Here is a 25950-nt window from a genome sequence, read left to right as displayed (position 1 = left end):
ATGTGAAGCAGTTGTTAAAACCAGTAACAACAACTGTTTGACATCATGAAGCATTAAATTTGAACCTTGCAATTACCAGTCTAACCACTATCCACATGCTCTCTCTCACACACACACACACTACACACACACACACCTTGCCTCCTGGTTACGGGTTATGCGACCTTTCAAATAGGAAGAAACAGATAACGAAAAAATTGACCCATTAGAGTTCCAGCAGCTTCATGTGCTCCTGATGCTGTGACAGTCTGGCACCAAGCTATGTCTGTCCTAAGTGCAGACCTGGGAATGCAAAACCTCCCACAGGGGTACCAGGTTAGTGTGTGTCAAGTGGTACCATCAGGTGGCATCCTGGCCCGGGCTCAGCAAACAGCAATTCAACCTCATGATCATTGTCAGTTTAGCTGGCTAGTAGCCATTGCCCTGGGGTCACCACGAGAAAGTGCTAGTGTTTTAAAAAAACACTTACCCCCACACCTACACACACACACACACACACACACACACACACACACACACACACACACACACACACACACACACACCTCCTCCTCATCCTCCTCCTCCTCTCCACTACCATAAAGGTCACGTGGTCTTCATACGGTTGTATGAAGAAGCTTAAGATATCTACTCAGCTGGTCGACATTTGTGTACAGTTAGTCTTCCTCTGCTACGAAACCAACGGTGACATAATGAGCACTGAATATCTCCATGTTGAAGTTCAATTGGCAGTGATCTCTCTGCCAGACATTTGTGTCGCTTCAAATCACTAGACCGGCTAAAAGATCTTTCACATATAGAACATTGCACACACACACACACACACACACACACACACACACACACACACACACACACACACACACACACACACACACACACACACACACACATGTGCATGCTACCACACTCACACGTGCACACACACACACACACACACTTACGTACACACACACTTACGTACACACACACACACTTACGTACACATACACTACACACATACACCACACACACACTAGACTTGACTTGAGTGAAGACCACCATCTTATGGAGATGTCTTTCTGCTGTGTAGCAGATGGAATAAATCATCAATGCCACATTAAACTCGTATACAATTGTGCCTCAACAAATCCTAGCAATGTCTAAATGTTCAATGGAAACTAGAATGCTTGAAAACACTATTGCTGCTCCCTACTGTGCGTCAGAATTTGATACTATCACACCTGTGTCTGTAGCCATATCTTGAGCCCTTCTAAAGTATCTACCGCATCTACCACAAAAAATCTCTGCTGCTACACAGGCAGGTTCTGTTGTTATCAAATGGGATTCTGACAATTTCCTCCACTCATCTCTGTTTTGTGTTACCACATACCAGTCACCTTCAACAATATGAAAAGGTTTCAGGCCCCACTAACACTATCTTGTCATCGAAGCTTAGTTCCATGTGGCGGATGAGGCTGAGGGCTGAGGCAACCATCCAAACAATGTCTGTTTTGGAAGACGATGGTCACACGTTCGTAGATAGATGACCCAACCAGCAAAGCCTACAGCCAGAGGTCAAGTGTGTGTGTGTGTGTGTGTGTGTGTGTGTGTGTGTGTGTGTGTGTGTGTGTGTGTGTGTGTGTGTGTGCAGAGAAATTTACATTCTTTAGAAATTTTCCACCATAAATGTTTGAGGAATATCTAGATTACAGCAGATTTCCCAGCACATTAGCAAAGAAGTGGTTCAGTGTAGAATGGGTTTACCTACTCTCCTATCAGACAGACAGACAGACAGACACATACACACACTACATGCACACTGTAACCTTTTCACATGTTTGAAAAGTTAAGCCTTGCTGATCAAATCATACTCATAGTTGCTATCTTTATCTCCCTTACAACCTTCCCATGAGAGGTTTGCTTATTAGTTAGTTCGTAAATTCTATGACTGAAAATATTCTATTGTAAGGCTGCACTAAACTTATGTACAACTGATTACATAATTGCTCTTAAAATTCATCTCACATTTACACATATAGATACACAGAATTATAATTATTAAAATGTTTATCATAAATTACATATCTAGTTTATTTCTTCATGAAAAGTCTCACTGTTGAAAGCACACCAACTGCAATCTATTAGAAAAAATAAGATAAACTCAATCACAAACTCAAGTTCAAAGTAATAACAAAACCAACACATCAAATACTATTATTGTACATAATAGAAATGTCCAACTTACCCATCCACCCATGCAGGCAAATCCTAGTATAGGTAGCACAAGGAATTTCTTCTCTCTTTCTTCACAATCAAAACCATCATCAACATTACAATATTCTGAGTACAGGTCAGCTAGTAGTGCAGCACTGATCAGCCAATAGACTGCCATCAATCCCTCCCATAACAAACTGAAGATGTGTGCTAGTCTGACATACTGTAGAGAGAATATCACAATCACATCTAATGGTGTTGTAGCTATACAACAGCCAAGACAATGCAATCATTAGACTGAGTTGAGGCATTCACATTATACATATACATACTACACAGAATCAGCAGAATTTCAACTAGTTACGTTTTTAGTAAACTATTATAGTAGTCTTCCAGTAACCATGTGTAGAATTTAAACTAGTATATGATAGACAGATTGGACGCTCAGTCAATTACATACACAAGTTTCTAGATGTAGTATAATTATCACAACAATAGCTATGTATGTATGTGTTTCTACTGTACTATGCAGTACAAGCTTCTTGATACCTACCATTGTATTGAGACATGGGATTAGTAGGTCAACCATCATCAGTGCAATAGCTACTAAGATACAGACAATGGCATTGGCTAGTGCGTTATTACAAATACGATCTCCTCTGTAGTCCCCGTCATCTTTGCTATAGGTACATATTTCAACTGGTAAGTCTCTCCTTCCACTATCATCAAGTAGTGACGAGAATAGGTCAGCTCGGAATGCAGCAATGGCACTTGCCAATATCTAAATTGATAGAAAAATTGTATACATGACTAGTAAGTGCTGTACATCTGGTATGTGCATGAGTGAAACACTCCAAACAATAGAAATTGTACAAAACAGTGGATTTATAGCCTCTCCATATGAGGAACAACAGTTATAACTCACTAAAAATTTAATTCTAACGTTCTTTATTATGGAACTTTCATCACATTTGATTGTATTAACACATCAATCGACCAGAATTAATGCTAAAGTGACTTGGAATTATTGATGTTTTAGGATCCATTCAGCCAGTCTAAAGTTAGCAGGTAATGGAGACTAAGCCCTTTGTATAGTAGTTCATGGAGGTAGTTAAAATGCACGATACAGCTATAACTCAACACTCTTACACACTAATGCATACAGTAGGTGGACTTACAATGAGTAGCATTTTAGGAATAGTCCCCAAAGCAACATTTATGAGGTATGAAGACACAGGAGGCAATGACATCTCAAGACTTCCAGATCCCATCTTGTAGCTAACAAAGTATACACAACTATGTTTTAACAAACAATAAGCTATAATATTACATGCTGGTCCTCTAGTTGTCTGTTGCTTATATAGTCACTCATTTAATGATGTCACATATTACATCATGTTTCTGTCAACTCTGCACTTCCTGTACAGCTATACCATCACAGTCCAGTGTTGTCACGCACTATGACATCTTCCTGTCAACTGTATTGTGTACCTATAAGATCACATTGTACAGCTTAAACACAAGTTCTTGTCATGTTTACATCATGTGGAAGATGTATAGACCTTATTAAATTGTATCATATGTTCCCAAAACCTAAACTGTACCAAAATGCTGTGTCTTGCATAAAACACCTGTTGTCAATAGATAAAATTAACTGTGTATCAGGACTGAAGCAGATATCCATGCTATCTAGATATACTATCCAGATAGTGATTTGAAGCCATCAGGATAGTTTTGAATAACTTAAAGAAATTTTTGGTAAATTTCCTTGATACATACATGGCTTCCACAATTAATGTTCATAGTAATATTAGTATTTCTTTCTATTCTCAAGTACTAGTAAAACAAGTCAATATGCAACATTTTATAGCAAGTAATGATGTCACTATTTGTAGGATATCCAGAAACATTTTGTCAGATATCCGGATAGTAAAATTTCCATCCGTTTCAGCCCTACTGTACATGTACACATATACGTGTATCATAATACAGTGCGCAGTCCCCTCTATTCCACACATCTTGAGACCCATGATAGCTTCCAGGGTTTAAACATGGACCATGCATGGACAAGTGTCCTGATTACTATAATTATGATCAAGGTGTCCTTATTAGTGAGGTGTCCCGCCTAATTTCAATGGGCTGGCTATGATAATACAGGTGGGTAACTGGGTATATACTATTATGCAGAAAGTTTTATTAAAGATTAAGGCATATTGTTTTCGGAGTATGCATTGCACTAAGCAAATGGGCCAATTTTAATTCCAAATTTGAGTTAATACTGAAGCAAACTTTACTACTATGATAACCATTCAGTGAAGTTCCCTCTGTATTGTGAAGGTGAAAAGTAGCTAGCTAGTGATTCTACTGAGCAAAAAAATAAAATTGAAAGCCACTTATTGACCTACAATTAAGTGTCATCATAACTTATTGTGGATAAATACTACTACTTACTGAACACAGCATCAACATGATAATCTCACCCCCTCAGTAATATTATGTTGTACCTGAGCTGCATGCTATATAAGTCATCAGATTAATTATTAGAACTAATATAATTTCCTGATTGGTCAATTATGCTAATAGTTTGGGAATCCTGCCGGGTTGCAAACAGAATATGAAATAGTGAAGGAAGAGTGTCTAACTTCTAACTGTAGCCTGTACAAATCACCTAGTAAAGTTCATCTTTGATCAAGTTAACAGAACTATGTATAGGTGTTGAATAATGTAAAGAGAACTCTTGGTAGAATTACGAATGAAAAAAAATATACTGTGACTTTGCATCTTCTATCCTTCACATTCAAAAGACACTAATCATTATTCAAGTCATGTGTGTAAATTTTTACTTACATATAGATACACTACAGTTTACAAAATTAATGTGCAATAGTTGTGCCCCTTCATACTAGGAATATAGCATAGATGTGTGGGAATCCCTTCATCAGTCTATTTGTTCTGCTGTTATGTACTTGTACTGTACAAGTGTATGCTGCTGGTACTGTATTCAGTGAGAAGATAAAACAAAATACATCCACTTCATGGGAAAAACTTTACAAAACTGGAGCGTAAATTTACGGACACATGTCAGCTATATCAATCATGCAGCTGGTGCTTACAAAAACATTTATAATTGAAATTCAATAGACAACTACATAGATGTTGATAGTTAGTTAATAATGCTTTGTTGAAGTGAGAGATAAACTATATTATCTGTATCTACCATGTTAAAAGCTCACAGACCCTTTCATTGGAACTATGTCATACAGACCGATGTCATTAGAATGCAACCTTTACAACTTCCTGTTTGTACTGCGTGATGTAGTCATGTACTTCCTGTCTATACTTTTATTACATTTTGGGTATAATGATAACAACCCTGAACCCATGACAACATCTTACGTGTTAGTTCTGTTACTGGATTATGTAATAGTACCAGAACCCATAGGACAGTTTGAGTGTGATATAAAAGTAGCTAACTCGCTATCATTAACATTTATATTATACAGTGTTGTGAGGTAAAACTGATTGCTATTCTACAAGATATGGGTGATGAACTACAACTACCATCATCACTTTCATCATATGTCTTCAATATTGCAGGAAGCAGTATCCCCAAGTTATTACTGATAGTACGTTATACACAGTATAATATGTATGCAGCTATAACATCATATGTGAGAAGTTGTGAATGCTGATGTAATTCTGAATCCCAGCTATACCTATATGGCTCATCATCAGTGTGTAGCTCCTTAGGACACTTGCTATAGATTGGAAGTTGAGTATATCAAGTCATTACCGCTTTCTGAATTTTACTGTTACTATAATCTGACTCCCTGCATGCTGTATAATAGAACCTTCTTGTGGGTCCATAAATATTCTGCTGTGCTTGTGATATGAGATAGTATTTTTATTACTCTGCCTTTGTAGATCCTGGCAAGTACTATTGCAGCTTTTCGAGCTGACTTGTTTGTGTCATCACTTAATGGTAGTGGACGAAGAGACCTACCAGTTGAAATTTGTTTCTACAGTGAGGACAATGGAGACTTCAGAGGAGACCGTATTTGTAACAACGCACTAGCCAATGCAATTGTCTCTATCTTAGTAGCTCTAGTGTTAATGATGATTGATCTAATGATTCCATGTCTCACTGCAGTGGTGAGTGTGTAGTTATCACTATAAAGTTTAGTGTCCTGCTATAAGTATACAGTTGCTGTGACACATGTCTAACACTATACAATGAAGCAATAAACCCTAGAATTTGTATGCATCCACCAAATAATTGCAGTACCTGCAGCTTTTATTACTGTCTGATCACTCTACTTGATGTATCATTGTTCCAGAAGCTTTGTGTAACAACCTGTAGCTCAATAAATTTTGTCATAGCATGGATGCATATAGTAAACTGTTGTTTTTTTTCCATTGCAGTATGTCAGACTTGCTGGGATCTTTGGAATGGTCTGGACGGGCTTGATGGCAGTGTACTGGTGTATCACTGCCTCATTGCTGAGTGATCTATACAGGAAGTATTGTGATAGTGGAGATTTTGTATGTAGTGATACAAGACCAAAGAGATTTATAATACTTCCTATACTGGGAAATATCTGTATGATTGGATGGGTAAGTATAACACTGTACAACATGTACATTAAATATACGTACTATTACTTGTTACAGATCATTGTGGGATTGATCTCACTGCTGAGAGTGGTCATTAAGAAGTAAATGAATACAGTGACTGAACTGTACATGCTTATCACTAATGTGTGCACAGTATTTTAACACCTAAACTACATGAACATTCATAACAAACTACAAGCATAGAATTTATAATGTGTAATTATATTTTATGAGTACTGTATTACAGTTAACTAAATAGTGTTATGTGCTGATTACTCTGGTCTCATGTACATATATTATATGAATATCCAATAGTTACCTTGTGCTTGTATGTATATAATAATTGGCTAAGTGGTGTATGTATAGACTTTATCTATATATATATATCACATAATTGCGGTACATGTATAACACAGCTATTGGACATCATACAGAATTTTCTTACGGACTGCGCATCTCCACGCTCATACGTAAGTCTTATATGTACTCTGAGATGGCCAAGGACATCATATTAATCTACCTGTGTATATACGGCTTGTAAATCTAAAGCATCAATAGTACTAGTGTAATAATTATCCACCCAAAAACAGCCAAACTGTGAAAAAATGGTGCGGCCTTAAAAAGCCTGGGTGAAAAAAGTTGTGAAATCAAAGGTGGCGGCCAAAAAATGGCTGCAATGATGTTAATGCTAATAAATTTTAACAATGCACACAGCCATTATTAAAATTTTTAGCATTAACATCATTGCAGCCATTTCTTGGCCACCACCTTTGATTTCACAACTTTTTTCACCCAGGCTTTTTAAGGCCGCACCATTTTTTCACAGCTTGGCTGTTTTTGTGTGGATTTCACTCCTTTTTGTACTTTACAAGGCCCCAAAACCAGCCTATGGCTGACTTTGAGGTTTGTCTTTACTCACATTTGTGCATTGTTAAAATTTATTAGCATTAACATCATTGCAGCCATTTCTTGGCCGCCACCTTTGGTTTCACAACTTTTTTCACCCAGGCTTTTTAAGGCCGCACCATTTTTTCACAGCTTGGCTGTTTTTGTGTGGATTTCACTCCTTTTTGTACTTTACAAGGCCCCAAAACCAGCCTATGGCTGACTTTGAGGTTTGTCTTTACTCACATTTCTTCTTTTCTATGTAGATACAATGATGATTATTGAAGACAGACTTATAAATGTATTTCATTGCATGATTTAGCTAATTCAATATTAAATTTTGATAATATTATTGTAATACTCCGAGTGCACATTTTTTTTGAGGACTTCTAATAGAACATACATAGAATGTTCTACAACAGTCTAGAACTTCTATTGGTAGATCTATGAAATTACAAACGTTTGACTATAAGCAGATTTCAACTAGAAATTTCATTTATAAAGCAGAAATTAAGTGAGGTGATCAGTCAAGGTAGCAGTGGTTCAGTGGTTAAGGATGCAGGTGTTAGGTATGGAGGTCCCTGGTTCGAACTCTGGTAAGTTTTTTTTCGACATTTTTGCACACCTTTATCCTGTTGGTGATGTAACATGTATGTGCGCATGCGTGCAAGAGATCATTCTAGAACAATGCTTGATTGATTGAACACGTTGTACTGTTACATGGTGTCAGAAGTCTAACAGCGAACAAATGGCAGCCTACCAATTACCGCCACCTGAACCGATGAACTGTCACGGCGATGTTGCCACTAACTGGAAGATTTTTCGTGATGCTTATGAAGACTACGCGATAGCGGCAGAATTAACGGAAAAAGATGCTGCCATTCAAGCGGCCACACTAAAGACCGTCATGGGCAAAGAATGTAAACGGATATTGAACAGACTAGGACTCACAGCAGAGGAATTAAAGAAAAGTTCAACAATACTAGACAAGTTGGAAGCGCACTTTGCACCGACGCGTAACATTTTGTTTGAGCGCTATCGTTTTCACAGTGCAGAACAACAGCCTACAGAGACCATAGATCAATTTCTGATTCGCCTTAAACATTTGGCCGAATCTTGTGCTTTTACAAATCTACGAGATGAAATGATTCGGGACCGTCTGGTCCTAGGTTGCAATGATCGTGATGCTAGAGCAAGGTTATTCCGCGAGAAAGATTGTGACCTTGCTAAGGCAGTTGACGCACTCAGAATAAGTGAAACCACGAGGCAACAGCTCAAGCATCTCAATGACGAAGCAGATAGCCATTTAATTAATGCCCTCAAGGTCAGAAAGTCACAAGCAGCTCCACCACCTAAAGGTCAGACTAGAGACAAGCCCTGTGGATACTGCGGTCATGCGCACGAACGAAACGATTGCCCAGCATTTGGAAAACAGTGCAACTATTGTGGCAAACTCAACCACTTCAAATCAGTTTGTAGACAACTAAAAGCTGAAAAGAAGCCAGTATCTCAGATAGAAGAGGAGCAAGATGACTCTGATCATTCAGCTTTTGCTGTAGAATGTATAGGGACTATCTCTCATAGTAAAACAGGACAGTATTTTGTGCCTTTGGTTGTCAAAGATAATAATGGGAATTCCACAGAGATCAATTGCCAGCTTGATACAGGAGCCACATGTAATGTCATGACCTTGACAGACTTGTGTACCACACAGCAGACAGACTGCCCATCGATGCAACCATCTAAGCCTAAGCTGAAGTTTTATGACAATAGCACTATTTGTGTACTTGGAGAGAAGACTTTGCACTGCCAATACCAGGGATCAAACTACCACCTAAACTTCAAGATTATCAAAGGCACGCAGAAACCACTGTTGTCAGGCACCACTTGTGAGAAGCTCAGGCTCATCACCATTAACAAGATCCACTCAATCAAAACTATCGATGATGACCCTATAATTGCCAAGTTCAGTGACGTATTCCAAGGTCTCGGTTGTCTAGACAGTGAGTACCACATTGAGGTTGACCCATCTATCAGGCCAGTTCAACATTTACCACGAAGAGTGCCACTAGCACTCAAACCAAGACTAAAAGCCAAAATATCTGAATTAGAGCAGAGAGGTGTTATCCAGAAAGTTGAAGAGCCAACGCAATGGATCAGTAGCATGGTAACTGTTGTTAAACCAGACAAGCTAAGGATCTGCATTGACCCGAAAGACCTCAATAGGGCTATCAAGCGTCCCAAGTATCAGATTCCAATCTTGGACGAAGTTCTTCCAAATCTGTCTAATGCTAAGGTTTTTTCGGTGTTGGATGCAAAAGACGGCTTCCACCAAGTTAAACTAGATGAGTCCAGTTCCTATCTAACAACATTTTGGACACCCTTTGGTAGGTATCGATACCTTAGGATGCCATTTGGGATCAGCTCTGCTCCAGAGGAGTACCAAAGGCGAATGCACAACATTTTGCAGGGATTGCCAGGTGTTGAAGTCATAGCAGACGACATACTGGTGTACGGCAGTGGAAGCACGAAAGAAGAATACATGCAGGATCACGACAACAACCTGACCAAATTATTGGAGCGAGCCAGAGCAGTCAATCTCAAGCTGAATCGTAAGAAACTGAAGTTACGCCAAGATGAGGTCAGATATATGGGACACCTACTGACTAAAAATGGACTATGTGCAGATCCAGCAAAGATCAAAGCTATAACAGAAATGCCCAGACCACAAGACAAGAGAGGGGTAGAGAGGCTTTTAGGCAGTGTCCAGTATTTATCAAGATTTCTCCCACGGCTTTCAGAAGTTGCAAAACCATTACGACAACTTACAGAGAAAGATGTTGTGTTTACGTGGCAGCAATCTCAAGAAGAGGCATTTGCTAACATACGAAACCTAGTCACATCAAGTCCAGTGTTGAGATTTTATGATGTCAAAGATGAAGTGACAGTGCAATGCGATGCATCAGATAAGGGCCTGGGTGCAGCTCTTTTACAGTCAGGACAACCAGTGGCATATGCTTCAAGGGCTCTTTCACCAACTGAACAAAGCTACGCACAAATTGAGAAGGAATGCATGGCAATCGTATTTGCGTGTGAAAAGTTTGACCAGTACCTTCATGGTAGAAACATCATCCACGTGGAAACAGACCATAAGCCACTAATTCCTATTTTCAAGAAACCATTACTAAGTGCTCCAAAACGACTACAGAGAATGTTATTAAGATTACAGCGATACACATTGTGTGTTAAATATTGTCCGGGTAAGCAAATTTACATTGCTGATATGCTGAGTAGAGCATACCTTCATGAGAAAGTTAGTGAAGCAGAGCACCTTTCAGTATCCCAACTTCAGCTTGAAATAGAGTCAATCTGTCATGCTGAGCATGTGCGTATGAAAGAGTCAACACACCAACAAATTAAGGCAGCATCACATACTGATCAGACACTTCAAACGCTGATGAGCACAGTGTTACATGGCTGGCCTGAACACAGACGAGATGCACCCATTGCTACACACAGCTACTGGAATTACCGTGATGAACTCACAGTGCAAGATGGAGTCCTATATAGAGGCTCACGAGTGATAATTCCTCAAGCAATGAGACCATTAATGCTGAAGAAGGCCCATGAGAGTCATCAGGGTGCAGGGGCAAGCATCCGTAGAGCCAAAGATGTTATATTCTGGCCAGGGATGAATAGTGAGATATACAACATGGTGAGTCAATGCCCAGTGTGTAATGATTATCTTGTTAAACAACAGAAGGAGCCAATGATGACACCAGAGATCCCCACTAGGCCATGGCAGGTAGTGGCACAAGACCTGTTCATACTGGACCGAGAGAACTTCCTAATTACAGTTGACTACTTTAGTGACTTTGGGAGCTTGATCAACTGCCTGATACACTTAGTTCTACTGTGGTGACTAAGACAAAGCAGCATTTTGGAAGGTATGGAATACCAGAGAAGGTCATATCTGATAATGGGCCCCAGTTTCGTTCCCAAGAGTACACAAAGTTTGCAAAAGACTGGGATTTCACTCATATATCCACCTCACCATACCACAGTCAGAGCAATGGCAAGGCGGAGTCAGCAGTCAAAATAGCCAAGTCACTGCTCAAAAAGGCACGGAGAGATCACACAGATATTCACTTGTCAATTCTTAACTGGAGAAATACGCCAACTGATGCTAGTGACTACAGTCCTTCTCAGAAACTACACTCCAGAAGGACCAGAACTACTATGCCAACCACTAACGAACTGTTGAAACCAGAGGTTGCTACACATGTAGACAAAGAAATACACTTGAGACGTCAACAAGCAAAACAGTGGTATGACAGGAGTGCCAAGCCTTTGCCAGAACTTATCATTGGACAAGGAGTGAGAATGCAGCCACTTGAGGGCAGACAGTGGAAAAAAGCAAAGGTTGTAGACAAAGTGGGCGAACGATCATACTTGGCACAAACAGCTGATGGCAAAGTGTACAGAAGAAACCGCAAATACTTAAGAACAACTATAGAAGACACAGACATTCCAACTTCTGTCACAATTGAGCCAGTTGTTCCTATAGCTGGACAGGAAGTAATGCCAGATGAAGCATCAAAGATTACTCAGGACCAAGTCACAAATGAAAACCAAGTAGTTACAGACACTGTTGGGTCTAATGAGGGCACGTATACAGATGAGGTACTGTCTGAGCAAAAGATGACCCGCTCTGGTCGTATCATCAAACTACCGGCTAGATATCGTGACGATGATTGAGACATTTTTTTTCTAATGTATAACATTGATTTAGGCCTCATTTTTTTTTTTTGGTAAATTACAGTTGATTTATTGTACTTAGGACTCCCTATACTGTACTTTTAAAAGAGGGAGATGTTGGTGATGTAACATGTATGTGCGCATGCGTGCAAGAGATCATTCTAGAATAATGCTTGATTGATTGAACACGTTGTACTGTTACAATCCGTAATGACGTCACAAATTTAAAATGGCCGCGATAGTTGTGGGAGTTTATACAGCGTCTAATCATAGATAATAGAGTAAAGGGATAGGAAACGCAATAACGTGACGTCACAAAATACGTACATTTCTATTGGAATTCCGTGTAGTACGTCACGAACATACTCGTTACGCTTGCTGCGCTTGTATCAAAGAGAAACAAATTGTTGTAACGACAGAATTTTGTAACCAACGACTGTGAAACTTCGCTACAGTGAACTCAAGTAAGTAATCGAGGGAATTAGGATGGTACCAACCCTCAAGGAAGTTATACGCAAAAGTAAAGGAGATTGAAAGTGAAAAAAACGGCCCAAAAATTACTTTAAACCACTTTACTTTCTTCGTAAATATATTCTATCCTTTTAACTGTGATAAACCTATTCCTTACCATTTAACAGAGGGAACCAGAGGAAATATCGGAGCAAAACAGGAACTGTTGCTTGAAGAAACGACTAAGTATCTTCCATTTTTAACCAAAAGTTTTAACCACCTTGCAGTACAACGCAACGGTAAAAGACTGTGTTGGTGACACGCCTAGCTTACCACAAGATTCGAAAGTGGAACCGGCTATAAAAGAAGCGGTATGGAAGAGGCATGAAGGTACGATGAGCGAAAGTGTGACAGCGTGTAACAATCACGGTTAATGCGATACGCTTTGTTACAAAATGTACGGTCTGAATTCTCTCGCCAAAATCTCTCACATAGGCCTAAATACTTACTGTAGTCTGTTGGATTACTATTTACGCTGCTTAGAACACTAATTCTCACAAAACTGTCTTGTCCTTTCAAGTCACGCGTAACGGAAATCAAACCGGAAATCGCTTGCGTTTCCTATCCCTTTACTCTATTATCTATGGTCTAATAGAAGAGAGTAGCGTTTCAATATGATTACAGTAAAGAAACTCAGCAATAACGATGGTGAGGGTTATAAATTACCGTCCGATTACAGACATACATTTATGCACGGAAAATACTTATCGAGGGTTTGCTGAAGTGTTGAATGCGACGGATTGTCCGGAGTCTTATCGCTAAAGCAGAAACATAATCTTCTAAGAAGCGTTTACTGATGTAATGTAACTATCTTTTCACAAAGCTGGCGAGAGTAAAAGTGTTTTGGGTGCGCAATGATGCATCTTTTCATTTACAGAGGCTTTTGAGACTACCTACATGGCCACAGATTACTGTTGGGTTGGGTTGGTATATGGTATTTCTTTAAATTGTGTCATCAAAATATTATGTACATTAATTTGTCATTTTTTGTTATCACGAAAGATGGCATTGCTGACAACTTGATGAACCCAGCTTCTGCCCTGACTGTTGGAGACGACACTGAAGATCAGTCTGGTAATGCAGTGCTTGTGAGGTCTTGTGTTTTACTCCTGCTGTTGTAGATTGCAGCGGCAAGGATATCAATGTTATGATTGACAATGAAGATGATCCTCCTGCTGGTAAGGTGTATATGCTATCGTTTTGTTATTAATCTTGGTACTGCAGATAAAAAGGATGCAAGTGAAGTAGTAGTTGAGGATATCATTCAGTGTATGGAGACCAATGAACATGGCGATTCTGGTATGTTGTGAATTAGATCTGAAATAAACAAATCGTATCAACCAAAATAACATGCACATTCAATTTATTTGCTCTTTGTGCACTAAATTTGATATTTGCTTCAACTGTAGTGTGAATATCTAAATTTTGATTAATTTGTACCACAGATCCTGAAGATGTGCCTACTAGAAAGTTATTAGTGGATGATAACCTGGCAGGTATAATTTCTTTGTCAAGCATGTCAGTGCAATGAAATGTGCATTCATAGGCAAAATAGATCACAATGCTAACAAGAAATTTTCCGGACATTCAAACAGTAAGAACCCTTGGGGAGGCTTTTATTGCTGTGTTCCAGACTGTAAGAATACTACTGGACGTAACAAGGACCGGGTTAAAGCAGGCCTACCAAAGATTTCATTTCATTGTTTTCCGGATATATCATCAGCTAAAGGAAAAATGTGGATCAATAAAATACGTCGAGACCCTGGTAGCGACTTTGTTGTGAACAAATACACCAAGATTTGCTCTAAACATTTCAAGCCCCATGATTTTGTTTTTGCAGACCTCCCTCTGGAAGGTGGAAGGCCACGTCTTAAACATGATGCAATCCCATCAATATTTCCCTGGAGCCAAACTAACCAACGTGTGTCATTGACTTCTCAAAAGGCTTTACAGCCACCAGACATTGATATGCACATGAAACAGATTAAGTTGCTGAACAAAGATAAGGAAGACGAAATATTCAATGATGGGATGGAACCTTTTGGTGATCCAGATCCATCGATTTCCGATCTACGAAAAGAGATTTTAGAACTTAAACTCAAGTTATCAGAAACACAGAACAAGCTTGATAGAGCTTTATTTAGGCTGGAAAATGTCAAAGATGATGATGGTTTGGTTAAATTCTATACTGGATTTTCTGATTACGAAACGTTGATGGCTTTTTATGAAGAACTTCTAGAGTCTGATGCAAGTGTGATGCGACAGTGGAATGGAAAGAGAAGTAAATGCGATTATGATGAGGTAAAGGTTGGACCTGCTTGTAAGCTTCCATTAGTCGAACAGTTTTTCTTGACCCTGGTTAGGATTCGACGTGGCTTTCCTGAACTTGATTGTGCAGTTAGATTTGGTATTTCACAATCATCTGTTTCCCGGGTTACGAACACTTGGATTAATCTGATGTACCATAACTTGAAATCAATTGAGACCTTTCCATCATGGCACATAGTCAAGAAATATATGCCAGACAGTTTCAAGAAAGATTACCCAAATACTAGGATTATCATTGATGCAACAGAGTTTTACATCGAACGACCATCTTCTCTCTTGTCTCAGGCTTGTACCTTTTCATCATATAAAAACAGAAATACTGTCAAAGTTTTAATTGGTGTGACACCGAGTGGTGCTATCTCTTTTGTATCGGAGGCTTATGAAGGATCAATATCCGACCGGAAGTTAGTTGCATTGAGTGGAATAATAGAAAAATTGGAACCCGGAGATGAAATAATGGCTGACAAGGGGTTTACAATTGAAGATTTGCTGATTCCTTATGGTATTCGCCTAAACATGCCCCCCTTTCTTCAATCAAATGCCCAAATGGCAGCCAATGATGTGTTTCTGACTAAAAAAATTGCCAGTTTGAGGGTACATGTCGAACGAGCTATAGGACGTGTTAAGGAGTTTCGAATATTACAAGGCAATATCCCAGCATCCATGTGGGATTCTGTTAGTAATTTGATCTATGTGTGCTGTATGCTTAGTAATTTTGGACCCCCTCTGGTATGTTGATTTAATATTTGATTTAAATAATTACCACAATTAAAACAGCAGATGTTAATTTCTTTTAAAAAACTATATACAATGATCACTTAAAATTGTTCATGTAGATTGTGGAGTCGTAATGATTGATGTCATTATAAATAATAAGTAAAGGACGTGGATTGTAGTACTTCCACTGGGCAGCCAATTCAGTGACATTTACTGGAATAAAAATACCACCCCTCATCTTGGGGATTGGTGGTGGATGACAAGGAAATCTTCGTGCAGAAGTAAAAGTATTCTGCAAGCCACTGATAACAACAACGTCTCTTTCAAGTGCTATGGCAAGCAAGCGTATTTCTAAATCTCCTCCCCACTGAGCATTCTGTATGATGTGAAGCTTCTTTTGTTTCCATTGACAAACTGTCATTCCATCTTCCAAGCGAACATCTGGAAACTTCTGCATACAAGCTAATGCTAAAGTTCTCAGCTGGTCGGCAACATAATGATCTCCATGACAATTCTGCCCAATTAAACCCATCTGATGTGCAATTGCATAAAATAAGCAGTTTCCATCGCCATCAACATTGTGACGTACACAATCTAGCTGTTGTAAATCAATTGATGGTCTGCTCACTTCACACACTGACAATAGCTGTACATCACTGCCTGCATCATTCATTTTCTCTTCTTTATCCTCTTCCTGTAAAGCCATTTTAGTACAAACATAAGCAGCTGTAGCCAGTGGAGTAATGTCCATTGAACTGGGTCTGATGGTTGTGCATGCAACCACAGATGGCAAAAATGTATCAAAATAAAAGCTCCGAGCTTTAGAAACCATGTTTGCAGTAAATAGTTCATCAAAATCAATCCTTTCTACCAAAATACCTTCAGTTGGGGACCACACCACAAAGTCACACCAAAACAACTGAGTTACAAACAGCTGTGTCTGCACTTGATAATAATATTGGTGCTTCCTTTTTAGTTGCAACCTTCCGTTACTTTTTTCTAAACAGAAAGAAGGTTTTAACGAGGCTTCAGTAAAAGATATTGTAGAGCAAACAAAAGGGCATTTAACTTCCAAGCATCCAGTATCTGGTCCAATTTCGACAACAGAATCGGGTGTTGCAGCCAACCAAGGAATAGCTGGGTTGACGAATAACCCACACCTTTTGATTTTTACGATAAGTCCCTTCTTATCCTGGTGCTCCAAGTAGCATCTGATTGCAGTGTCCTCGTATCTTTGTCCATGTTTTATGGCAGCTGAGTTGATTGGTTTTGGGGCTAGTTTGTTTTTTATGAAACTATTGTGGTCAGTTGTTGGTCTTCTGTTGCAAACGGATTTCATTACAGACGAGGTTATTCTTAGCTTTCGTTCTTTGTGCCAAAGATCTGACTTTGATTGATCACGTGTTGTTAGTTCCAGTTGAACAGCTTCAGTTGGGCCTATGCAAATATGTTCTTCATAAAGAGTTCTAAGGAGATGTTGTGGTGCTGGCTTGTCTTTCACTTTATACTGGCTGGCAGTGATCACAGAGTTTGGGTAACAGTGATCATGGTTCACATTGTTGACTGATTTTGATAGACTATGCTTAAACTTAAGTTGCTCTGCTGCGGCTCTTGCAATCCTTTCTTCTCTAATCTGCTCACTTCTATTTACCGATGGAGCTGGCTCAGCGTCGAACAATTGCAAAAAGCAAGATGTTCCATATCTACTCAACATTGATTGTGTGGCATTTGCTTTCTTTCTTTCTATACTATTGGTAGCTGAATTAACGGCAGAAGTAGCAGCATCTTTCTTGGACTGATCCAGCATCATTAGTCTATTCCACAAATTAGCCTTTCGTGCTGGTTGTGCTATTCTTCTGGATGTTGGTCGGCAATCCCATTTATTTATTTTGTAAACTTTTGACCTTTTCTCCACACCATAAACTGATTTACTCAGGGATACTAAATTAGTTGGACGTGCATCGACCTTTTTCTTTCTTGGCTGAATCCAAGTCTGCAGCTTTTCTGTACAGCCTTTCTTGTCTTCTTCATCTAGTCCTAGTCGAAAATATTCTTCGATGTAGTAGAGTGTTGCTGTGACATGGTTACAACAGCCAGACAGTCCGGCCGGGCAAACACAAAATGCTGATTTAACTTTAGTAGAGAGTTTTGACAAAATGACAAACACATTGTACATCCTGTCTTTTTTCATTGAAGGCAAAACAGATGCACCCACACAAACAAAGTCTGGCTGAGCTGGCATTGGATGATACCTAACATTCTGGACATGACCATCTTGAAAGAAACGATAGGCCTTATCCAAGGAGCGGGTATATACAATTGGGTCACCAGTAGTACTAGCACCTAATGACATATCCTCATTTTGACAGCAGAGGAAAGAATCATCTCTTTTTTCTGAGGCATCATCAATACAGTTGGCTTTCTGAGCTAATACTTTGCGTTCAACTATAAAATCAAAGATCATACCAAATGTAATCTTCGGAACACGGTATATCTGCTTTGACCAGTGCATATCATTGGACTTAGGGACAGATTGCAAAATAGCTATATCTGAGTGTGCAGCTTCTGCCTGCAACTTCTGTTGTACGTTAGTACCACCATCCGGATCAATCAAAAACCGATCCCATCCATATTTGATATAATCACATACTCTACAACAACATGTATTAGTAAACCTAGCTTGTGATTATTGCTAACCATACCGTTGAATTAGCTCAGGCTTCTTTCCGCTTACTGGTGCATCCCGACAGTTAAGCCACCTCTTTAACTGAACAACTTTCAACTCGCTTGGTTTTTTCCCATTAAGAGATGCACCAGGAATATCTTTCTCAGTCAACAGTGGCATAACATCATTCTCATCAAGTGCTTTTGCTACATTTTCACTGTCAGTGCAGCAAGCCAGTATATCAGAAATACCATCTATAGTACAAAGGGAGATGCTGAACATCACTCCCACATACCATAATACTTACCAGAATCGCCATGTTCATTGGTCTCCATACACTGAATGATATCCTCAACTACTACTTCACTTGCATCCTTTTTATCTGCAGTACCAAGATTAATAACAAAACGATAGCATATACACCTTACCAGCAGGAGGATCATCTTCATTGTCAATCATAACATTGATATCCTTGCCGCTGCAATCTACAACAGCAGGAGTAAAACACAAGACCTCACAAGCACTGCATTACCAGACTGATCTTCAAAGTCGTCTCCAACAGTCAGGGCAGAAGCTGGGTTCATCAAGTTGTCAGCAATGCCATCTTTCGTGATAACAAAAAATGACAAATTAATGTACATAATATTTTGATGACACAATTTAAAGAAATACCATATACCAACCCAACCCAACAGTAATCTGTGGCCATGTAGGTAGTCTCAAAAGCCTCTGTAAATGAAAAGATGCATCATTGCGCACCCAAAACACTTTTACTCTCGCCAGCTTTGTGAAAAGATAGTTACATTACATCAGTAAACGCTTCTTAGAAGATTATGTTTCTGCTTTAACGATAAGACTCCGGACAATCCGTCGCATTCAACACTTCAGCAAAAAAAACCAACCCTCGATAAGTATTTTCCGTGCATAAATGTATGTCTGTAATCGGACGGTAATTTATAACCCTCACCATCGTTATTGCTGAGTTTCTTTACTGTAATCATGTTGAAACGCTACTCTCTTCCATTAGACGCTGTATAAACTCCCACAACTATCGCGGCCATTTTAAATTTGTGACGTCATTACGGATAAGGAGTATCTCGATCCCGCGATTTTACACTTGCTTAGTTTTTGCTTTATAACTTTGTCGCTGTAACTCTATTGCTATTCAAACTATCAAAAGGCACTGCTACGATGATCAGCCTATCTACACACCAATTTTCAAGTTATTTCTATGCTTGGTTTACCCTGTAGCCGTGACAGAAGTTTGATCTGTTTTTACGTGAATAAACGTCCATAACTCCTTGAATACTACTCAGACTTACAACAAACTTGGTACGTGAATCCACCGTTACACGTTCTTAATTTGTGCCAAAGATCGAGGCAATCGAGTTACACGTTTGCATTTTATAGCAATTTTTGCAAAGTGTGCGAAAAGAAATTGAAGCCCCCGTAGCCCCCCGTACGGCATAAGAAGAAAAAAACGAAGAAATTAAAACGAAATTTTGGACGCCCATATCTCGCAAATGGCTGTTGCGAATTTAATCTAATTTGCTGTGTGGCATACAGCTATAATGCAAAAATAGTGTGCTTTGGAGAAGAGGCCGTGGAGCTATGCATGCGTGAAAAAGCTGTTTTCTTTCTTCCTGTAAATATACTCACGGTGTGGTCGCCGGCTTTCTTGGCCGCACGACACACTACTGTGTGTCTTGATCCTGTAAATATACTCACGGTGTGGTCGCCGGCTTTCTTGGCCGCACGACACACTACCGTGTGTCTTGATGTGTGGTGGTGTGTGTATTTGTGTGTACACGCACATGTGCAAAATGTGTATATATGCATGCAGAAAATGGAGCCATGGTATACTCATAAGATATTATTTTATTATTAACTCTTGATATTATAATTATGTAGCTATTTAGGAGGAGAACTGCTTCAACTTCAGGCCTCCATTGAATTGTGAGTGTGAGGGTGTGCTGCCTTACAAAACTATATGTAGTCTCATCATGTTCGAATCCTGGGGTTGGAGGGATTTTTTTCCTTACTTTGGCCCCTTTTCTGTTACACCTTATTCAGTCAGTAAGTTAAGTCACTAGGTCTAAGTCCTTGTAGGTTAGGTAATTCTAAGGCTGCAGCACATGTTGCTGTCAGACCTTCAGTGCTGGTCACTGTAAAGCGCTAATAATAAATAAATAAATAAATAATAATGTACACATTGCCAACCAACTGTCAGTGGTGCTACTGTAATAATTTAGTCAAAGGGTAAATGAGTTAACCCATTAGATTACTTACATTGACTACACAGCTATAGTAGTTACACAGCTGTTTGAAGTGTCTTAGCTATATACAATCCATAATATGCAAATAGCAATGTGGTTACATATGTTTCATGATCTTTTAATATAGAATGTAAAAGTTGACCTGAAAAGCAGCTAAAAATAAAACTGAGTGGATTTTTTTTCTCAAGAGCCAAGCAGATTATTGATGGTGATAGTAAAGGTGTCAACAACAGACACTTGGCTCCATGACAAGTTCAGGAGAGGGCAATAGACACTGCATGAGAATGGTCCTACTCAATGTTAAATTATTCCTTGTACTGTCTTTCAGCATAGTCTGAACTTGAACATGTCTTGAAACAACAACTAGCCTGTTGTGGTTTGTATGTTTATGAGTGACACTCTGCAATGCAAACATTGTAATATGTACAGCAATCAAAACTTTTGCTATAGAGAAACCATTGGATGCTCTGATAGCACACAAGAAAGTGGATGATAATTGTAGAGCTTTCATTTATACATGGTACAATTAGTAATCCAAAGTATCCTGGTACCAGTACACCATGCCTTATAATAGGATCTAATCCAACAACTGAATGTGTTACTGTATAATACTCTCAATAGCAGCTTGACGTATTATATTGAAATACGTCAAGCGATTAGCCAATAGAATTAGTATTACACTTGTTTGTCAAGGTCCCATGACAAAAATCTATAATACTAATTTGATTGGCTAAAATATTGTGGTGTGTTTATATTAGAAGTAAATGTCCGATTTGGCAACTATTTTTACCATAGTGATAGATGCCCCAAGGTATGACACAATATGGTTGCTTAGCAACGGTTGCTAGGTAACCGTTGCTAAGGTAAAAGTCATTTTGCGGCCATATCAATGGTTGCCAGGCAACGGTTGCTAAGTGTGATTGGACTTTTGCAGTGGTTATTTTTAAATTTCTGTAGCCTAGTAACAGTTGCTATGGTTGTCGGATTAATTTGCAATAGGATCATACCATACACAGATTATAAATATCTACATTATTATGATGGTTTTCATCACAGACACTTTCTATTATATAGTATCAATACTTATAGTACCTACACTGTGTAGGCACAGAACGTGTAGTTCTGTATATACAGTAGGATACATTTGATTTGATTTATATATTTAACCTCCAGGCAATCGGCTACAGCCATTCTTCCTTGCTCAGAAGAACACATCACATACATATGATAAGTAAACACCAAAACAATACCAAAGACATATCAACACAATTAACACTTTCAAATAGGAAAGAACAGATAATGGCAAAAATTGACCGATTAGAGTTCCGGCAGCTTCATGTGCCCCTGATGTTGTGACAGTCTGGCACCAAGCTATGTCTGTCCTAAGTGCAGACCTGGAGTGCAACAACAGGGTCACCAGGCTGGTGTGTGTCAAGTTGTACCATTAGGTGGCATCTTGACCCAGGCTCAGCACACAGCAATTCAACCTCATGATCATTGTCAGTTTAGCTGGCTAGTAGCCATTACCCTGGGGTCACTGTAAGGTATTTTAAAAAAACACTGACCCCATCACCTACACACACACACACACACACACACACACACACACATACTCACACACTAGATAATATCTGCATGTATGATACTCAGATATTAATTCAGTATCTGAACAGATAATTATTTGAAGCTATAAAGATACTTAACGCTCATATCTTCAATGCAAAGCTTCCACGCTACTACTCAACCTCATAGCCATAATATAAATGTAGTATTAGTTATATTTCTAATCTGAATTGTGATTAAAATACATACACTACACACTCATACAGTAACACTGAACATGATAGTCTCACTGTAATGTAGTTAATTCTTTTATATCACAAAATGATGCAACTATTAAATATTGAAAATCAGTAATGAATGCAGTCTGGCTGGCAAAGTTAACTCACAGGTGGGTAGGCTGTTTTCCTTGCCAGTTAATACGTACATACCATGTCCCCATTTAAACAGCAAAGTAGCTAGATTGAAGCAATATGAACTGAATAACTTTTCTAGCTTGCTCAAGGAAAAAACAGCAATTGACTGCACTGTGACGGGCCACATCCCCATGAACATTTGAGTCTTTTGCAACTATTTGGCTGTAATCTCTCTCTCTCTCACACACACACACACACACACACACACACACACACACACACACACACACACACACACACACACACACACACACACACACACACACACACACACACACACACACACACATTTACACATGCACCACACACACACTAGACTTGACTTGAGTGAAGACCACTATCTTATGGAGATGTCTTTCTGCTGTGTAGCAGATGGAATAAATCATCAATGCCACATTAAACTCGTATACAATTGTGCCTCAACAAATCCTAGCAATGTCTAAATGTTCAATGGCAACTAGAACGCTTGAAAACACTATTGCTGCTCCCTATACTGTACGTCAGAATCTGATACTATCACACCTGTGTCTGTAGCCATATCTTGAGCCCTTCTAAAGTATCTACCACATCTATCACAAAAAATCTCTGCTGCTACACAGGCAGGTTCTGTTGTTATCAAATGGGATTCTGACAATTTCCTCCACTCATCTCTGTTTTGTGTTACCACATACCAGTCACCTTCAACAATATGAAAAGGTTTCAGGTCCCACTAACACTATCTTGTCATCGAAGCTTAGTTCCATGTGGTGGATGAGGCTGAGGGCTGAGGCAACCATCCAAACAATGTCTGTTTTGGAAGACGATGGTCACACGTTCGTAGATAGATGACCCAACCAACAAAGCCTACAGCCAGAGATCAAGTGTGTGTGTGTGTGTGTGTGTGTGTGTGTGTTTGTGTGTGTGTGTGTGTGTGTTAAACAGAGAAATTTACATTCTTTAGAAATTTTCCACCATAAATGTTTGAGGAATATCTAGATCACAGCAGATTTCCCAGCACATTAGCAAAGAAGTGGTTCAGTGTAGAATGGGTTTATCTACTCTCCTATCAGACAGACAGACAGACAGACAGACACATACACACACTACATGCACACTGTGACCTTTTCACATGTTTGAAAAGTTAAGCCTTGCTGATCAAATCATACTCATAGTTGCTATCTTTATCTCCCTTACAACTTTCCCATGAGAGGTTTGCTTATTAGTTAGTTCGTAAATTCTATGACTGAAAATATTCTATTGTAAGGCTGCACTAAACTTATGTACAACAGATTACATAATTGCTCTTAAAATTCATCTCACATTTACACATATAGATACACAGAATTATAATTATTAAAATGTTTACATATCTAATTTATTTCTTCATGAAAAGTCTCACTGTTGAAAGCACACCAACTGCAATCTATTAGAAAAAAATAAGATAAATTCAATCACAAACTCAAGTTCAAAGTAATAACAAAACCAACACATCAAATACTATTATTGTACATAATAGAAATGTCCAACTTACCCATCCACCCATGCAGGCAAATCCTAGTATAGGTAGCACAAGGAATTTCTTCTCTCTTTCTTCACAATCAAAACTATCATCAACATTACAATATTCTGAGTACAGGTCAGCCAGTAGTGCAGCACTGATCAGCCAATAGACTGCCATCAATCCCTCCCATAACAAACTGAAGATGTGTGCTAGTCTGACATACTGTAGAGAGAGAATATCACAATCACATCTAATGGTGTTGTAGCTATACAACAGCCAAGACAATGCAGGAATTAGACTGAGTTGAGGCATTCACATTATACATATACATACTACACAGAATCAGCAGAATTTCAACTAGTTACGTTTTTAGTAAACTATTATAGTAGTCTTCCAGTAACCATGTGTAGAATTTAAACTAGTATATGATAGACAGATTGGACGCTCAGTCAATTACATACACAAGTTTCTAGATGTAGTATAATTATCACAACAATAGCTACGTATGTATGTGTTTCTACTGTACTATGCAGTACAAGCTTCTTGATACCTACCATTGTATTGAGACATGGGATTAGTAGGTCAACCATCATCAGTGCAATAGCTACTAAGATACAGACAATGGCATTGGCTAGTGCGTTATTACAAATACGATCTCCTCTGTAGTCCCCGTCATCTTTGCTATAGGTACATATTTCAACTGGTAAGTCTCTCCTTCCACTATCATCAAGTAGTGACGAGAATAGGTCAGCTCGGAATGCAGCAATGGCACTTGCCAATATCTAAATTGATAGAAAAATTGTATACATGACTAGTAAGTGCTGTACATCTGGTATGTGCATGAGTGAAACACTCCAAACAATAGAAATTGTACAAAACAGTGGATTTATAGCCTCTCCATATGAGGAACAACAGTTATAGCTCACTAAAAATTTAATTCTAACGTTCTTTATTATGGAACTTTCATCACATTTGATTGTATTAACACATCAATCGACCAGAATTAATGCTAAAGTGACTTGGAATTATTGATGTTTTAGGATCCATTCAGCCAGTCTAAAGTTAGCAGGTAATGGAGACTAAGCCCTTTGTATAGTAGTTCATGGAGATAGTTAAAATGCATGATACAGCTATAACTCAACACTCTTACACACTAATGCATACAGTAGGTGGACTTACAATGAGTAGCATTTTAGGAATAGTCCCCAAAGCAACATTTATGAGGTATGAAGACACAGGAGGCAATGACATCTCAAGACTTCCAGATCCCATCTTGTAGCTAACAAAGTATACACAACTATGTTTTAACAAACAATTAGCTATAATATTACATGCTGGTCCTCTAGTTGTCTGCTGCTTATATAGTCACTCATTTAATGATGTCACATATTACATCATGTTTCTGTCAACTCTGCACTTCCTGTACAGCTATACCATCACAGTCCAGTGTTGTCACGCACTATGACATCTTCCTGTCAACTGTATTGTGTACCTATAAGATCACATTGTACAGCTTAAACACAAGTTCTTGTCATGTTTACATCA

The 25950-nt window shown here is 38.8% G+C and overlaps 4 protein-coding genes across 7 annotated transcripts; 1 reads left to right on the top strand and 3 right to left on the bottom strand.

The window, feature by feature from the left end:
- Window positions 1–1977: 1977 nt before the first annotated feature.
- On the bottom strand, window positions 1978–3535 carry LOC136253252 (uncharacterized). Its single transcript, XM_066045893.1, has 4 exons — window positions 3375–3535; window positions 2750–2977; window positions 2228–2419; window positions 1978–2120 (listed from the first exon to the last, which is right to left on the bottom strand). The coding sequence occupies exons 1-4, from the start codon at window positions 3465–3467 to the stop codon at window positions 2073–2075; spliced, it is 561 nt and encodes a 186-aa protein (XP_065901965.1). The 5' UTR covers window positions 3468–3535; the 3' UTR covers window positions 1978–2072.
- Window positions 3536–12661: 9126 nt separating this feature from the next.
- LOC136253238 (uncharacterized) lies at window positions 12662–16115 on the top strand. Of its 3 annotated transcripts, XM_066045875.1 has the most exons (7): window positions 12662–12721; window positions 13557–13611; window positions 13966–14037; window positions 14085–14141; window positions 14188–14262; window positions 14409–14459; window positions 14510–16115. In XM_066045875.1, the coding sequence occupies exons 2-7, from the start codon at window positions 13578–13580 to the stop codon at window positions 16027–16029; spliced, it is 1809 nt and encodes a 602-aa protein (XP_065901947.1). In that variant the 5' UTR covers window positions 12662–12721; window positions 13557–13577; the 3' UTR covers window positions 16030–16115. The 3 variants fall into 3 exon arrangements, with proteins under 3 accessions (XP_065901947.1, XP_065901953.1, XP_065901939.1); XM_066045881.1 differs by lacking the exons at window positions 12662–12721; window positions 13557–13611 and adding an exon at window positions 12802–12917; XM_066045867.1 differs by lacking the exons at window positions 12662–12721; window positions 13557–13611 and having other exon boundaries at window positions 13620–14037.
- Window positions 16030–20152, bottom strand: LOC136253223 (uncharacterized). 2 transcript variants are annotated; one of them, XM_066045859.1, is made up of 6 exons: window positions 19641–20152; window positions 19206–19277; window positions 19102–19158; window positions 18981–19055; window positions 18711–18927; window positions 16030–18659 (listed from the first exon to the last, which is right to left on the bottom strand). In XM_066045859.1, the coding sequence occupies exons 1-6, from the start codon at window positions 19672–19674 to the stop codon at window positions 16106–16108; spliced, it is 3009 nt and encodes a 1002-aa protein (XP_065901931.1). In that variant the 5' UTR covers window positions 19675–20152; the 3' UTR covers window positions 16030–16105. The 2 variants fall into 2 exon arrangements, with proteins under 2 accessions (XP_065901931.1, XP_065901924.1); XM_066045852.1 differs by lacking the exon at window positions 19641–20152 and having other exon boundaries at window positions 19206–19623.
- Window positions 20153–23092: 2940 nt separating this feature from the next.
- LOC136253178 (uncharacterized) lies at window positions 23093–25745 on the bottom strand. The gene is made up of 4 exons (XM_066045806.1): window positions 25585–25745; window positions 24960–25187; window positions 24436–24627; window positions 23093–24327 (listed from the first exon to the last, which is right to left on the bottom strand). The coding sequence occupies exons 1-4, from the start codon at window positions 25675–25677 to the stop codon at window positions 24280–24282; spliced, it is 561 nt and encodes a 186-aa protein (XP_065901878.1). The 5' UTR covers window positions 25678–25745; the 3' UTR covers window positions 23093–24279.
- Window positions 25746–25950: the final 205 nt, after the last annotated feature.

This window comes from Dysidea avara, chromosome 1, assembly GCF_963678975.1.
Source record: "Dysidea avara chromosome 1, odDysAvar1.4, whole genome shotgun sequence".
In the NCBI taxonomy this organism is placed as follows: Eukaryota; Metazoa; Porifera; class Demospongiae; order Dictyoceratida; family Dysideidae; genus Dysidea; species Dysidea avara.
This window is presented reverse-complemented; position numbering and strand designations above follow the sequence as displayed.